The sequence below is a fragment of the Vespa mandarinia genome, chromosome 2 (genome assembly GCF_050613455.1).
Source record: "Vespa mandarinia isolate Hongniang chromosome 2, ASM5061345v1, whole genome shotgun sequence".
Lineage (NCBI taxonomy): Eukaryota > Metazoa > Arthropoda > Insecta > Hymenoptera > Vespidae > Vespa > Vespa mandarinia.
This window is the reverse complement of record NC_140811.1, coordinates 6,805,594-6,821,756: the sequence shown is the minus strand read 5'-3', so window position 1 is coordinate 6,821,756 and position 16,163 is coordinate 6,805,594. Positions and strand designations below refer to the sequence as shown.

The following is a 16,163-nucleotide window of genomic DNA, read 5'->3' as shown; positions in this document are numbered from 1 at the left end:
GCATCTTAATCCTTGACGAAATAGACCATATAGCATGGAACCACAATGATCGCAAAATGTTGGAGACATAAAAGTATGGGGTCGGAATCTGTGAGGAACGTCCACTTTAAAACGTTCCCTCAAGTACTATCATTAAAAGAAATACAAAATTGTCATGTTTTACGATCGCTTGAAATAGTGTTAAAATATTCCAACATGTAGTTCCTCTGAAATATAAACGTTAGAAAAATAAAATTCCACTAATATCTCATACTTACTATTGTGTTTTCTGATTCTCTCCCACTTTCCGGACATTTTGTTAACAACTTGTCATGACATCTCTTGTGCACCGCAGTTTGGCAAGCTAGAATACAATGAAATAATAATAAAAATGACCTAAGAAAGCGCGGAGCGACGAAAATAAAGTAAAACGTAAATTTTACCTTGGCATTGGTAACCCTGCTTTCCGAAACCCCTAGAAAAAAGATCAAACAATAAATAAATATATTATAATTTTTGCAAGTAATAAAGATTGATTTAAACTAATTGACATTTCAATAAGATATGTAGAACGTGAAAATATATTTTTAGACAAACCTATCAATTCGAATTAAAGAATTTCTTTTACAGAATAATAATTTCATCAGAGAAAGAATTTCAACATACATTTTGCAACAGTAAATTTCAATTCGGTGAAATGTTTAACTGTACTATACGTACACGTAATCTTAATATATATACTAAATATGAAGTAAACTTACCAAAGGAAATCCTTACAAAAGGCACAAAATGTCGGCTGTCTAAAAAACTTTGCAACTAATCTATGACCTCGTACAATATGCACTTTGTTGTGTTTGACGGCACCTCTTCTTCCCGTTATCGCGCGGCCTACGTTGGTCTTTAGTAGCGCTATCTGCGATGTAGCAATAAAATCCCTTCGTGGTACTCTTGTTCTATACACATAAGTTCTAGGAGTGGATGTTGTTGCTGGTAAATCTTCAAGTTTCACAGGAACCGGTACTCTCGTTCTAAAATAATATTTTAGATGCATAACGATTTATTTTAAATTTTAAATTAAATCGAGTCAGTTGTGAATCAATTGGAGAAATATCATTTCATCTCAAGTGGCTCACCTGTATGCGTATCCTTCAACTCCAAATCGTGGTTTAGGACTCTTGTGTTCCAAAGAAGTTCTCTTTCCAAATCTTCCTCCTGCGCCACAGGCACTGCCACCACCACTACCACTACCACTACCACCACCGCTAGCGCTACCACCACTACCACTAACCTCACTGTCACCGCCACCACCACCGCCAGCATTCCTTCTTTTCGCGTGACAACCACCACGTGTAAACATCATATTTCACAAATTTATCATTTACAGTAAATATAAATACAATTCATTTTTTCACAACTTCCACACTAACTTCGCAATTCCTGTATTCGACGTTACATCCAAATCAATTTCAAAACGATAGTTTAATGATCAATTTCAATATCCATCTATTCGCCAAAGACATTAAATTTTTTTAATAAGATATATTCGTTCAAAAGCTCTCGAATACTTTTAAAATAGTAATATATAAAAAAAAGAGAGATTAAAAAAAGAAAAATAAGAATGTAACCCTATTGAACTCGTTTCGTTTACGTTTATCAAGCAAATTAATGTGAATGATAAACTTTCGGGCAATTTTCTATCATTGAATACACATTTCACACTGTTTTCACAGCTAAGCCATACAAATCTGACAGAATTACTAGAACTATCGATTCACGCTTTCCTTCTTTCTTCTACTTCCTAATTGTATTCCTAATTGAGCCTCTTTTTAAATTATCTATTTCTCATCTTCCAAAATAAATATACGATATGTAAACGAAGAAATTCATATTGTGAATTCGAATAATATTCCATAAGCATATAGGGGCGTATTATTTTTACACAACATACTTGCATCACTCGATAATTTGTCCTTCGCGTGAACTCGTTACAATATTTACTTACCAAAATAAAGACATTATTTTTGCACTATCGTTTGATCGACATTCTGCGTTCGACAGCTCATCATGCGCGTCGCGTGGTAATCGCGTCGCGCCGATTCAGGATCGAGAACGTTCAACGAAGGATCATTCCAACGTAAAAATTGTCATATCGACGTAAATGACTATTCGAATTAATTAGGTTATAAGAGATATCAAAAACGAAGACCATATGTAATATTGATTGTTGCAGGAACTGAGTTTTGACGCTTAAAGCTTTGTAGGTTCCCACGAAACTCAAGATTTCTATAAATATCGGCGCCTTGAATACCGCCCGCCATAACATCTACTCTCTAGCGCTATCTGTTTTATATGCTATCCAAGATAATTGACTAACCTCAAACGCGGGAAATTTAAAAATGTTTAAAGTTTGTAGAATTTAAGCGAATATCCAGAAATAAAGTAAGTTTTACAATTGTTAGATATTATAAGATATTCGTATATAAGTAAATTCAACCACGAATATTAATAAGGTAAGTAGTAAATTTTATTACTCGTGAAATTATTTGAGAATTGTCGTTAATAGTCGAAAAGGACAGCAATGCGTTCTTTGTTTGTCTCCATGCAGGGAGCAACTCGGCAAGTTAAAAGTTACAAAAGCCGAAGACAAAGTTTTTTCTTTCAACAGTTAATACTGCTCCTTTTACTTGTTTCACTAATAGCATTTCTTTTAAAACATATAGAATATATGAAAGATACACACGATTCTGTCTTTTACCGCCTGATTAAGATTTTATTTACATTTAAGATAAAATAGGTACTATAACTGTAATAAGAATACATTACTATCCGTACAATCTTTCAATGAATTATCTTACGATCACACTCGTATGTTACATAATAGAGTATAATTACTAATTATACATCTTATTATAAAAAAAAAAAGTAATTTTTTGTACGAACATACAATTTCTTTACGTTTATGTATATCTGAATAAAAAGTAAAAGAAAAATGAATTACATAGTTTTATGGTACACATTTTATGAACTATGTATAATTTATATTAACTATTTCGAATGTCTAACTCTGTAACTGCCACACATTTCAAGCTATTTTTAAATTCCGCATAAAGAATATTAATTGGGAATGATCGTACGTACAGACTTCTTATTAGTGACAAAAAATAAATTGAAGAATTCATAAAAAATGCAACACAGCTTTCGTTTACAAATAGCTATGCGATATATCGACAAGTGCACATTTTCCAAGGGAAGGCACGAATCGTAGCTTTTAACACGCGTGCTGCATAGAACCTAACGTTTCAATGAATTTGAGCCTTTTTACCCGTTAGTGATTTCTGCTTTTTTACAAGTTAGTTGTATAGGGGTAACACTTTATTGGTACAATCGATCAACTGTCAGTGTTGTTCAGTCGCTAATTTTTTAGGTTGCCGTTCTTGAGCACGCTTAATTCTTAGTAGCAATAAATTGTATAATAGTTCAATTTCATTGGGTACTGCCTGAACAATAAAAATTCTTATATCTCCATGCACATCCATCGCAGTAAGTCTCAAGGATTTTGGCGATGCTCGTTCTGCAGTCATACCAGGCCAAACTTTTGTATTGAGAATCAATCGTTGTGTCCCAGCTGTACGTCCTACTAAACGCGATTCCTCATCTCTATCATTTAATCGAAGAGTTCCTCTGCCTCTTTCTTGCCAACTACTGGAAGCCTGAAATAGATAAGGAAAATCCTTACTAGTATTATTTTTAATAACCGTTTATATAATTATTACAATATAAGCAATTTATTCATTAATATTTGTCTTTTCTATTTAAAATCCATAATACATTATGATATATACCTTATCAAATGCGAAGAGTTTACAATTGATCTGGATAACATTTGTCTCTCCTTCTTCTCCAGTTAATAATGTTACTTGGCTATATTTTCTTTTATTTGCTCGACTTGCCTCTTCAAGTTCTTGTGCTGCTTGTGTTAGTGTCAAACCTGGCCGAGTAGCTGAACGACAAATAGCTGCTGCATTTGAAAAAAGTAATTCTGAAGATCCATTTTCATTATTTTCCTCTTTCTTAGTTTCTTCTTTTTCTAAACTATCAGAATCTCCTGTATCACTGGGAACAGTTACTCTTTCTTTCAGATTCTGACCAAATATGAAACTAGGCTCTGAAGCACTAGGTTCCACTGTATTATTTACATTGCTCTCATTATCTTTTATGTTCCCACATAATGGTAAAAATTTTGGTACTATTTCTTCTGCTTGTTTTTCTTCAGTTTTACATTCCTTTGTTTCATTTGTATCATTTTGAGTAGTTGAATTATTATCATTCTCTATAGATTCATCAGTTAACTTTATAAATGGATTATTAAGTTTTGGAGATTGCAATACCGTTTTATTTATAGATGTATTGTTCGCAATTATACCTAATTGCGAAGGCCTCAATATTGTTGATCTTGGCTTATTAGAGAATTCATTGACTCCAAATGAATTTCCAAATTTTGAAGCTGTTAATACAGGACCTGTTGGCATGTGATATATACCCATATGCATATATATACAGCATGCATTTTGTATATATGTACATATAAAGGTACAAGAAATATTTAAATTTTATTATAATAGTTATTTCTATATTTTGTATGACATGAATTAAAAATGAATTAAATGAGTTAAATGTAACCCCCAAGCAAAAACAATATTTAATACATATATATCAAATACAAATGAGAAAATATTAATAATACATATATAATAATATAAATAGAAATATTCTAATGTTACTTTATGTTCAAATTGAATTTTATTTATTATTTTCAATATTATGTTTTCAACTTACAGTGTATTTTAACAGTAGATTTGGTGGACACAGATTCCTCTGTATTATTTTCTACAGACTGACCTTCCATATCTTCTGTAACAGTTAAAAAAAAAAGCAGAAACTATATTCTATTAGAAAATGTAATTGTTTAATTGTGAAAAATTCAGTTTGTATAAAATTTCTATATGTAAACTTTTCGAAAAATTTGTAATTATAAAGTCAATTAAAACAAAGCTATTTGGTTTACATTATAGAATCTTCATATAGTTATTTTATGAAGTACAAAGCAATCTGCTTCAGATAATTAATACTATTTAATATTATATTCTTTTTTAAATATAATATGTAATAATTTAAATATAGATGTGATATATATTAAAACAATTAATAAAAAGAAATTTACCACAAAGCTGCCAAGTATTACTTTAAACGTAATTACAATAAAGAATATAATAACTTCGAAATGTTTCTTCACTACATTAATTTATAGATACAATATATCACACTATTGAAATATTTAATATAATCATATATATTGACTGCATAGTATAAATTTATTATCAAACGTGAAGTTCCAACGCAACCTCACACTCCGCCATTTTTCACATACAAATGGGAAAGTATATTGAAGGGACCTATATATGTTTATATATGTATGGGCGAATTTTAATTCAAAAGATGTTTCCAACAATTCAACTATACGTGTAAAATGTGATTATAATTAAAAATAATCGTAACGATTATTACTAAAATATATATTGTGCAAATTCTGAATATGAATTACACAAACTTTTTGATCCACCTGAACATTACATTAAATCGGAAATAAATATGAACTTATCAAATAATAGATATGAATATATGAAATCATAAAATTAATTTATAGAATTACATACACGATTTTATATTTCAGGTATAATATTTACACATTTAAATTAATTTCAATAAAAATTATATTACTCATACCTCTAAGTTGGATACCACTGCATATTTATGAGTATGTCAGAATTATTATTGGTGTACTGTTTGATCATTACAAAATTGGACCAATCAAAATTGAGATTAAAAACTGTTGAGCAAATAAAATTATTGTCTTAGACTTGTCCTGTTAAACATTATTTTGTACAATAATTTTATTTTATATAAAATTGTCGCTACTTAAATATATCACTATTTTTTAAATCGTTACTTAATTTTCGTTAAGAAAGTGAAGTATGTTAATACGTACATTAATTGTTTACTAAAAGTTTGATTTATATTTCACGATACATGTTTTACAATTATGTTTTTAACAAATGCGATTTGAACAATCTTTATTATTATAAAAATCAATTTTATACTTGATATAAATCTTTCAAAAGAAAAAAAAAACGACAAAAATTCAAATGTAGGGAATTTTACTAAGAATTATATGAGGTAAAAAATATAAATGCAAATAAAAACAAAAAAATATAAATAATTGAGAAAAGAAACGAAAACAATATAAAAAGTAGAAAGATCTTAATTATACGATTAATTTCGTTTTCTTTGCTTCGAAATACCTGTGTTATATGATATAGCTTGACTTTCATGCATAAACTGTTAATACATCGAAACTTTAAATTTATCTTATTGAGAGCTTCGACAAGAGTTAACATAGGAGTCGCTAATAGTCTTGTAAACGGAAATCATCAGAAAGCATCCAACATATGGTACCGTAAGCAAGATAAGAGGTAGTATTTCTTCTAAGTCGATTCTTTTAGATTGAAGAGAAAGTAAAAGAGTGTAGCAATCCAACTGGAAATTTTGGATACAAGTTAAAAATCATGTCGCATCAAACGGGTATAAAAGGTGATTAGAAATAAAGATTTAAACAACATACGATATTTCAAAGAAGTTAGAATTTTATAATTTATAATTGTTTAACCTTAGATTTATAGCTTAATAAATATATTCTAGAATGGTTATTTTTTTTGTAGCAAACGATGCCTTGAAAAAAATTTTTTCTAAATGCAGAGATGGAAAAATACGTGTATTAAAAGTGTCTATAGAAAACGGTATGTGTTTGTTATTTCATACATTTTTATTAATAATTTCTTATTTAATTTATAATATATTAGATGCGTTTATGATATTTTATTTATTTGTTCTAAGTAATGTGGTAAAAATCCTTATTGTTATTATGGCATGAAATTTGACACGTGATATGAATGATCTAAAGTGGAAAGTTGTATGTTGAATATAGATATTACTTTTGACATGCTTTATACTGATCATAATTAATATTATTTTATAGAAGAATTAGTTCCTGCAACTTTTAATAAGCCTGCAAATAAATGGCATGATGATTACGATAAAATGATTAAACCTTTAATTCTTGAAAATCAACCTGCATATATTCTTTATCGACTTGATACAAAATCTACAGATTCTGGTTATGATTGGTTGTTTATATCTTGGTCACCTGACACAGCTCCAGTAAGACAAAAAATGTTATATGCATCTACAAAAGCTACTTTGAAACAAGAATTTGGTACCTCATGTATTAAAGAAGAATTACATGGAACTGTTCCTGAAGATATTACATTAGAAGGTTATCATAAACATAAAAAAAATAATGCAGCTCCAGCACCTTTAACTACAGCAGAAGAAGAATTAGCAGAATTGAAAAAGACTACTATTAATACTGACTACAGCGTTGAAACAAGGCATCAAACATTAAGTGGTGTTGCATTTCCTGTTACGGATGAAGCTAAAAAAATAATTACAGAATTTGGTAAAGGCATGTATGAATATGTTCAATTAAAAATTGATATAGAAGAAGAAAAAATCCATTTAGTCACAGCTTGTGATGTTTCATTGGATAAATTACCTACCAAAGTTCCATCTGATTCAGCTAGATACCATCTCTATAATTTCAAACATACAAATGAAGGAGATTATATGGAATGCATAGGTTAATTCTATTTATTTATGAACGAATTCATAAATTCATTGAGTTATAAAAAAATATTTACAAAACTAAAATTAATATATTTTTAGTCTTCATATATAGTATGCCAGGATATAGTTGCAGTATCAAAGAAAGGATGTTGTATTCTTCCTGTAAAGCTCCACTTCTTGACCTTATTCAATCTCTAGGGGTGAATATAACAAAAAAGGTTAGTAATTGAAAATATTATTTAATATACTTATGGTATTCTGACAATTTCTGTTAATGTTATTTTATATTTTCTGATTCTTTTATTTTTTTTTATGGAATGTTAAAAATAATAAAATCATATACATTTTAATACAAGAGATACTCAGAATACCTGCTTTATAAATAAAATAATTTTACTTTGCTAATTCATAAAAAACAAACATGGCATAACAGTTGTATTTTTAAGAAGAAAATGTTATTATACTATGTATGTTAATTAAAAATAAGACAATTGTAAAGTGGTTGCAATTTGTATAAAATAATAATGAAGATGATTATAAAAAGGATAGTACAACATGATAAATGGAATAAAATAATTTTAAACAAATATGATTGGTACTAGTTGGAAGTAAATAGTGGCGAGGAGTTGGCAGATATGTTGGAAGATCCTCCAACTATAAAAGAAACAACTACAATAACACCTGCAACTCCATCAACACCTTGTGCGCCTACTCAATCGATGCCAGAGAAAAAGTCAAAGCAGAAGAGATCGTGTGTCTTAAGTTAACTGATTTATAGGGCCTTTTGCTTGCCAATTGTTTATATGCTTTACATAACCAGAAATGATTGTGATGCTCGGGGCATAATAGTTTCGTTTATAAATTCTGAATTTGTGATAGCATAACATTGACGTTGAATACATTATTAAAATTATATACTATAATACAAATTCAGTATGTCATAGTGAATTATAAAATCATATATATTCTACATATTTGGAGAAGTTTTATGATTTAATGGTGTTTATCAACGTTTAATATTACTTGATCATCGTGATATATATAATTATATAAGAAAACAGAGTAGAGTAAACTGTGTATTTTTCTAAATTTTAAAAGGATATTATTGTATCAATACTCGTCAAAATTATATAATAAGTATGACCACTTCAGTGATGGGAGTGATGGGAGTGAATTATTTTTAATTCACAATGAAGACTTTTAAATGGATGAAATTTTTTTAAATGAAGTAAGAGCAATGTTTTTAGATGAAATGAAAAATGAAAATGATGTGATGGTAAAAACATGTATATATATATTATATTGAAATATGAATAGTATCAGAATATGATGGCTTAGTAGTTCTCATTTTAGCAGAACTTTTAAAACTTATCTATCGTAAAAAATTTAAATAATATTTAAGAAATGTTTAGATTGCATAATTATTATTTTGCTCTTGTTAAACATGTACAATACTATACATTAATGTCCCATCACTAGGAGAATCAATGATGAAAATTTTCATAACGTAAAATTCTTGTTGACTTATGAAAGGTGTATGAATTATCATTCATTTAATATTACATTATATATTTAAATATGACTGCTTAATGTGGTTTAATGTTGTTGAAAGTTAAGCCTTCAATGAAATATTCAAATATTCAATAATTAATATTAAAATTTAAACACTTTAAGATTTAATAAAGTATAATTGTTTTATGAAACAAAAATTGAAATGCAATATCAAAGATATTGGTATAAGATATTAATTTAATGCAATAAGATTTTGCACTTTATAGTTCCTTTAATAGTGATTTTATTTTTATGTTCTATATACTGTATACATTATTATTACATATTCCTAGAAAATGTGGAATTCTAACACATCAAGTCTTGATTTGTTCCTAGTCCTAAAAATGGTGATACGAGTGTGTGTGTGTCTGTATATATGTATACATACACACATACATACATGCAGATATATAAATCTTACTTTATTATTATAAATTTAATTTTTATGAATGGAATTTTAAGGCTTGGCTTTCAAATTCATTAAAACTTTCATATAGGTCTTAGTAAAATATGTTATCATGATTTTTGTAAATGTTTTTGGTAATCTATATATCATATATGATTATAAGAGAGTTAGAGAGTAAATTCAAATTGCTCTTGTTAGCAGATGCTGCTCATCTAATTTCTCTGTGTCTTTTGAGCATAATAATAGTAAAGTGACAGCTTCATAAATCAATAATGACATATACTATGAATACGATTTCTTTACAAATGATCACATACAATGTTAGTATACATTATACGCTCTACTATTTCTAAACGACACAGAATATTAAATTCCATAAATACATGTAATTAATAAGACTGATATAAGCATGTCCCACCAGCTGTGTTGCTGAAATTAATGTTAACTATTATTTTTCCAATTTTGTTTTTAAGTCAAGTATACATATATTGCCTATTTAGGCACTCAATTCAATTCTGATAGTCATAGATCTGTTATAAACATAAAACGTACAAACTGCAATTATGCATCTATAAAATAAAGTATGCACAATGTATTTTTATTATCTAAACTACAACAAATTTGAATAAAGCACATATAATATTTTTTTGTATCCATTTTGTAGAATTAGTTTTATAAAAATAAAATGGATACATGATTCTTTTTTATATATATTATTGTAACATGAGCCTATCATTAATACTTACTATAAATCTGCAATGATTACAATTTTTATTTAGCATATGTATATGCTAATAAATATTTTGTTATTTAACTCCAAAACGAGTAAATTGGTATTTTATATTATATTAGTATGTAGTCAAATATATAAAAATTTGATATATACTATATTTTTAGGAATCTCCAAATGTTATAAATACATAATGTACAGCTGGTGTGACTGTAATTTCATAGGCAGCTACAAAATATTCAAGAGTCATTCTATTTTTTGTGATCTGTATTTTTTTATCTCTTGTAGCTTTTTATAAACATCTTAACAATTTTCGTCCAAGGTATAAGTAAATGGCTACAACAATTTGGCCAAATTTTCGTGTTCATAATTAAATGAGTGAGTCAAATTCTTTAATTTTCCTTTTGTTTTAGTGATATTACAGTAATATAAAAAATTTCACAGCATATTTAAATTATATAGGAAAGATAACAGGAAAAATTTATTGTACATATGTTAATTTCTTAAATATAATACAATTGATATTTATTGAAAAATAAAAATTGGATTTAAATCATAATTATATAGAATAAATAATAATCATATGCTGTGCCATTTGCATTCCAGAGGATATTAAAAAAGAGTTTGGCTCATATTTTAATTTTACAAAATTTATAACTAGTAAATCGATATTTGTATAAGCCTCTGAACAGGTGATATGTATATTTTATTTTAGATCTTTATACAATGCGCACTTTTGCCTGGATATATAATTTTATCGATATTACTATATACCAGGCCTATTCTGTAAGTTTTTAATATTATTATTTTTTAATTATTTCACACATTATATCTATAGGTTCTTCATGATAAAATAGACTATATATCTTGCCAATATTACATATGGTATAGAAATAAAGTAACATGCAATATAAATCTACAGTTTAATATTTCAATTTTTTTTTCCAAATATATATACTATACTGGATTTCTAACAACCACAACCTGATGCATCTTCAAACTGGTATGTAATTAGTATTATTAAAATTTGAAGGCACGCGTATATAATTCCGCTTACAGAATAGGCCGACTTTATACTCTTTACAAATTTTAATTATATCATATAATGGATGTATTTTTTTTGTTATGACTTTATACAATAATATTATTTTTAAATGTTACTTATGTAGCTTGAAATAGATGATGGAAAGGAACTAACTGAAGGATTTTTGCAAGAGGAATTACATCCAAAAGTCAGTTTACATCGGCCAAAATTTGCCAAACCAAAGGGACCACCAAACAGAGGTGCCAAACGTATAACCAAGGTACAGGAATTAGGTACCTTAGATCAAGACACTTGAATAAATTAATAACATACTTATTTGTGTTAAATATAAGCAGGGTCATAGTATGATAGTAATTACAAATATAAGATTGTATTAGTATTAAAACAAGTATTCATAAAGATTGGACATTGTATAGAAATATGAAGAAAAATGCCTATAAGTATCATATTCATCTATATTTTGTCAAGCAAAAAAGATTTTTCTTTGTAATTCTTTCATATCTTATCAAATCAAGCCTATTCTGTAAGTAGTGAAACTCGGTAAATTAATACTCCTTACTTATTTATTTCAAAATCATGTAAAAAGTTATTGTATTCAATATTATTTTATTATTGAATTAATGATTATATTTCATAACAAATTTTTTAAAAATAATATTTGTTGAATATATATAATTTACATATAATACCAATATACTACATGTGACGTGTAAAGAGATACGCTTTTAGCGAAATATGAATTTACTTAACAGTATGTTGATTTTATTAAGCATTAAATAAAAACAAAGATTTATAATGATCAGTTACGATTTATTCAACTCATTATTGCTCTATAGATTAAAGGGTTGAATATTTTGTATATACTGCAATAATATATTTAAATTTTAATGATGATTGTATGACAATTTTAAAATATTGTTACATTATATTTATATAATATATTCTATACATATCCACACATAATTTCCGTTCATCTAGTTGTTGGTTTCTTTTTTCGTCCTAGATAATTCTATTTGCATATCTTTATTTTGTTTGTGTAATAACTTTATTTCTTCAGATTCCTCTTCTAAATATTTGCTCATTATTTTTTTAAATGCTCTTTAATGTAAATTAAAAATATATTTAAATGTAAGTATATATAAACATAATGCAATAAATATTTATATAGATCAGCATGATATCATTATAATTTATTGAATTAATAGGTAATTTAATATTTGAATATTAATATTCAAACAAAGTTTTAGAGAAAATTGTGATACTGAATACTTACTCATTTCTTTTATAAGACCAGTAACTTTGTATATGCTGAAAATCTTCTAGTGTCATCCCTGTTAGTTTAATGAACAACAAAATAATCAAACCACCAATACCCCCAAGAACAGTACCAGTAACTAGACCAATTAATGAACCTTTTAGACCAATTGATAATTTAAATAAAAATCCAGCAATGCCAGCTCCAATCATATAATGTAGAATTGAAGATTTCCCATAATATGCTGTCAATATCATTCGAATAAATCTAAAATAAATTCATTAATAATTCATTGGTACAACATACTAAATATCATAAATGAATTTGTAATTATAATTAATTTTACTCATAAATCCCACAAAAAAGAGCTAATCTCCAGCTAAACATATAAGCACCCTTGGCGAACTGTAGTGTAATATTAGTTTGTAATGCTCGTTGTGCATCGATTTGATTATAAAAACGTGTTGCTTCGTTATTATCTATAAATTTTTGTAAAGCTCCTTGTGTATATATTACTCCACCCACCACTATGCCAACCAAAGTTGCAGTACTGGTGAAGTTAATTAAACTTTGCAGTTCTTTGCTGATAGGTTCATATTCACTATACATAATAATTGTATATAAATAATTTATATCTCTTGATTAACCACTGTCAATAATTTTAAAAAATGTTAAAAGTCTTACGTAGAAATAAATATTTTTCTTATCCTTCCCATAGGAGTATCTTCTATTTGATTAACAATTGGATTTTTAGCTACATCATATTTTCCCAATAAATCTCTAAGTGGGAATATAGCCATGATTAAAGGTCTTCTTATTTTTGTAATATTTAACATGTTGCCGCTCTTTGAAATTTCTTAACCTATTCATAAAAATCATGAATTAAATGTTAATAAATTACGCTACCATAACCGTTAATGTCCAATAACGATGAATTTTATTCCATTTTTAATAAAAAATGATATTACACAGAGAAAAATATTAACACTAAGATAATTATATTGTAATTTTAGATACAGAATTTCATCAAAATGAAATGTACGTCTCGTAATAAATGTTAAATTAAATTTTAAAAGGCAGAGATAAACAATAGATAACTATATTTTGTCTTTTAAAACATTATTGATTAATGTCCTGACACACAAAAAATAAATAACTCCTACATTTGTTGTAATAATTATCGAGAATTACACGTGTATTTATGCACTAACAATTATTTACTTTCGAACATTAACAAAAGATAAAAAATATTCATTTTTGTAAATACTTATATACCAGAGTTTTCAGAATTGAGTGAAACAAAAATATAAAGATGGCGTTGCATTTTGTATTCTATTGTAGACATATTTGTAATCTGAAAGACAATATGTTCAATTTAGTGTGTTGAAGTATATACTATAATATTTAGATTTAACAACTTCTATCTATTAAGAAAAAACTGTAATGTCATGATATTATATGAAATATAAAAGAAATTCATATTATATTATAAATAAAAAATTATAATGTTATGTAAATTTTTGTAAAAATACATTACATAACGAAAATAAATATTTTTTCATATTATTACTGCATATTTATAACATTTAATCATGACTGATACATCAGAAGTAAAACATAAAGAAAAATTAACACAAAAAAGACCTCAGTTTGGAAACCGCGTTTTATCAAATGATGATGATGTGTTTTGTCATAATGCATGGTAATTATATTATGGATATTTTTTATTTATTTATAAATATTGTTATAATAACATTTTTTCATATTATGTACATTTCTATTTATACAATCTAATGTTGGTTACATAGTATTCATTCTTCTGAGTCTTACTAAACTTGAATATATAATGATAGCATTTTTAAAGGGATAATGTTGTTTGGAATAAGGAACAGGAAGAATTAGCCCAAATCAAAGTAAATGATAATTCTATTGTTACATTATCAATGGAAACATTATTGAAATATGAGAATGAAGCTGATAAATATTGGAACAAATTTTATGGAATTCACAATAATAGGTACATATCAAACAATTTTTTCTAAGTGTTGTATTTAGCATTGATTTATTAAAATATCATTTATTTATAATATTTTAGATTTTTTAAAGATAGACATTGGTTGCTCACAGAATTTCCAGAATTAGCTCCTGATACAGTAAAACAGAACCATATGCAACCAATGAGAGCTATTGTCACAAATGATCATAATAGCGATGAAGATACATATACACATGTTCTTAATACACCATGTATAGCTTCAAATAAAATCTTAGAAATTGGTTGTGGTGTAGGAAATACAGTATTTCCAATACTTTTATATAATACAGATCCAAACTTGTTTGTGTATTGTTGTGATTTCTCTACAAAAGCAATTGATATATTACAACAAAATCCGGCTTATGATACAACAAGGTTCATAGAATATTATTCAAATTAATTAAATATTATATTATCGAAATATTACACATTTACTAATATTTAATTATTTATAGATGCAAAGCATTTGTTCTTGATGTAACCCAAGAAGAGTGGATAGTACCATTTGAACCTGAAAGTCTTTACATAATTGTCCTAATATTTGTTCTTTCAGCTATACATCCAGATAAGTATGTTAAAATGACTATAATTTTTACTGCATTTAAAGTCGATGAAATTTATATCATTTATATATATTGAAATTAATTTTATCTTATTTCACATTTGAAGGATGAAACATGTTATTAAAAACATAAATCTCTATTTAAAACCTGGAGGATTAGTTCTGTTTAGAGATTATGGAAGATATGATTTAACACAATTGAGATTTAAGAAAGGTAGTTGTTTATCAGAAAATTTTTATGTTCGTGGAGACGGTACTAGGGTATACTTTTTTACACAAGGTAAAAAAAATTTTATGGAAAGATTTGGGCATATCTAAATATTTAATTTCGTCATATCAATTTATTTTAGGTGATGTAAGAACATTATTTACTAGTAATGGTTTCATTGAAGAGCAAAATTTAGTCGACAGGAGATTACAAGTAAATCGAGGAAAACAATTAAAAATGTATAGAGTTTGGGTTCAAGGAAAATACCGTAAAAAATATATTGATGATATAGGATACAGAGATATAGAATAAGCCAGAAATAATATTTTATCTATTTTCATTAAAGTTTATATTCGACATAATTTAACAATAATTTAAGTAACATCAGAAAGTAATTAAACAATAAAAATAACATCATAATAAAAAATCTTAACTTTATTTTACATATATTTACAATTATTATTAATCTTTATTGTATCACAAATTTATTTTAGTATCGTTTTAAATATTAATGAATTTCGATAGTCGAAATTTTTTTGGAATATTTTACACTAAAATTATTATTTGGGCATACATAATATTGACAATTCTGTATTATCAATTGATACTTCATTTATACAATTGAAAAAGTTAGTTTAAGTAATCATGTTTA

The 16,163-nt window shown here is 26.7% G+C and overlaps 5 protein-coding genes across 13 annotated transcripts; 2 read left to right on the top strand and 3 right to left on the bottom strand.

Moving 5' to 3' along the window:
* Window positions 1-64: 64 nt before the first annotated feature.
* On the bottom strand, window positions 65-2,220 carry LOC118439663 (uncharacterized). Its single transcript, XM_035861540.2, has 5 exons — window positions 1,113-2,220; window positions 741-1,007; window positions 423-454; window positions 258-343; window positions 65-206 (listed from the first exon to the last, which is right to left on the bottom strand). Exons 1-5 carry the CDS (start codon window positions 1,337-1,339, stop codon window positions 153-155), a joined length of 666 nt encoding a protein of 221 aa, XP_035717433.1. The 5' UTR covers window positions 1,340-2,220; the 3' UTR covers window positions 65-152.
* Window positions 2,221-2,753: 533 nt separating this feature from the next.
* On the bottom strand, window positions 2,754-5,804 carry RanBP3 (ran-binding protein 3). 3 transcript variants are annotated; one of them, XM_035861538.2, is made up of 4 exons: window positions 5,764-5,804; window positions 4,816-4,890; window positions 3,822-4,498; window positions 2,754-3,689 (listed from the first exon to the last, which is right to left on the bottom strand). In XM_035861538.2, the coding sequence occupies exons 2-4, from the start codon at window positions 4,883-4,885 to the stop codon at window positions 3,375-3,377; spliced, it is 1,062 nt and encodes a 353-aa protein (XP_035717431.2). In that variant the 5' UTR covers window positions 4,886-4,890; window positions 5,764-5,804; the 3' UTR covers window positions 2,754-3,374. The 3 variants fall into 3 exon arrangements, with proteins under 3 accessions (XP_035717431.2, XP_085511252.1, XP_085511251.1); XM_085655126.1 differs by lacking the exon at window positions 5,764-5,804 and adding an exon at window positions 5,694-5,740; XM_085655125.1 differs by lacking the exon at window positions 5,764-5,804 and adding an exon at window positions 5,201-5,597.
* A 653-nt stretch (window positions 5,805-6,457) lies between these two features.
* Window positions 6,458-12,033, top strand: twf (twinfilin actin binding protein). Of its 2 annotated transcripts, none has more exons than XM_035888331.2 (5): window positions 6,458-6,627; window positions 6,756-6,833; window positions 7,073-7,732; window positions 7,819-7,937; window positions 8,322-11,569. In XM_035888331.2, the coding sequence occupies exons 1-5, from the start codon at window positions 6,603-6,605 to the stop codon at window positions 8,484-8,486; spliced, it is 1,047 nt and encodes a 348-aa protein (XP_035744224.1). In that variant the 5' UTR covers window positions 6,458-6,602; the 3' UTR covers window positions 8,487-11,569. The 2 variants fall into 2 exon arrangements, with proteins under 2 accessions (XP_035744224.1, XP_035744222.1); XM_035888329.2 differs by lacking the exon at window positions 8,322-11,569 and adding an exon at window positions 11,576-12,033 and having other exon boundaries at window positions 6,459-6,627.
* Window positions 12,034-12,273: 240 nt separating this feature from the next.
* On the bottom strand, window positions 12,274-14,117 carry 140up (RPII140-upstream gene protein). 4 transcript variants are annotated; one of them, XM_035888337.2, is made up of 5 exons: window positions 13,982-14,117; window positions 13,391-13,568; window positions 13,053-13,307; window positions 12,725-12,973; window positions 12,274-12,549 (listed from the first exon to the last, which is right to left on the bottom strand). In XM_035888337.2, exons 2-5 carry the CDS (start codon window positions 13,540-13,542, stop codon window positions 12,426-12,428), a joined length of 780 nt encoding a protein of 259 aa, XP_035744230.2. In that variant the 5' UTR covers window positions 13,543-13,568; window positions 13,982-14,117; the 3' UTR covers window positions 12,274-12,425. The 4 variants fall into 4 exon arrangements, with proteins under 4 accessions (XP_035744230.2, XP_035744229.2, XP_035744231.2 ...); XM_035888336.2 differs by having other exon boundaries at window positions 13,870-13,993; XM_035888338.2 differs by having other exon boundaries at window positions 13,918-13,985.
* Mettl2 (methyltransferase-like protein) lies at window positions 14,060-15,949 on the top strand. Of its 3 annotated transcripts, none has more exons than XM_035888332.2 (6): window positions 14,060-14,408; window positions 14,571-14,723; window positions 14,802-15,116; window positions 15,197-15,310; window positions 15,411-15,583; window positions 15,654-15,949. In XM_035888332.2, exons 1-6 carry the CDS (start codon window positions 14,299-14,301, stop codon window positions 15,821-15,823), a joined length of 1,035 nt encoding a protein of 344 aa, XP_035744225.1. In that variant the 5' UTR covers window positions 14,060-14,298; the 3' UTR covers window positions 15,824-15,949. The 3 variants fall into 3 exon arrangements, with proteins under 3 accessions (XP_035744225.1, XP_035744227.1, XP_035744228.1); XM_035888334.2 differs by having other exon boundaries at window positions 14,560-14,723; XM_035888335.2 differs by having other exon boundaries at window positions 14,515-14,723.
* The last annotated feature ends 214 nt before the right edge of the window (window positions 15,950-16,163 follow it).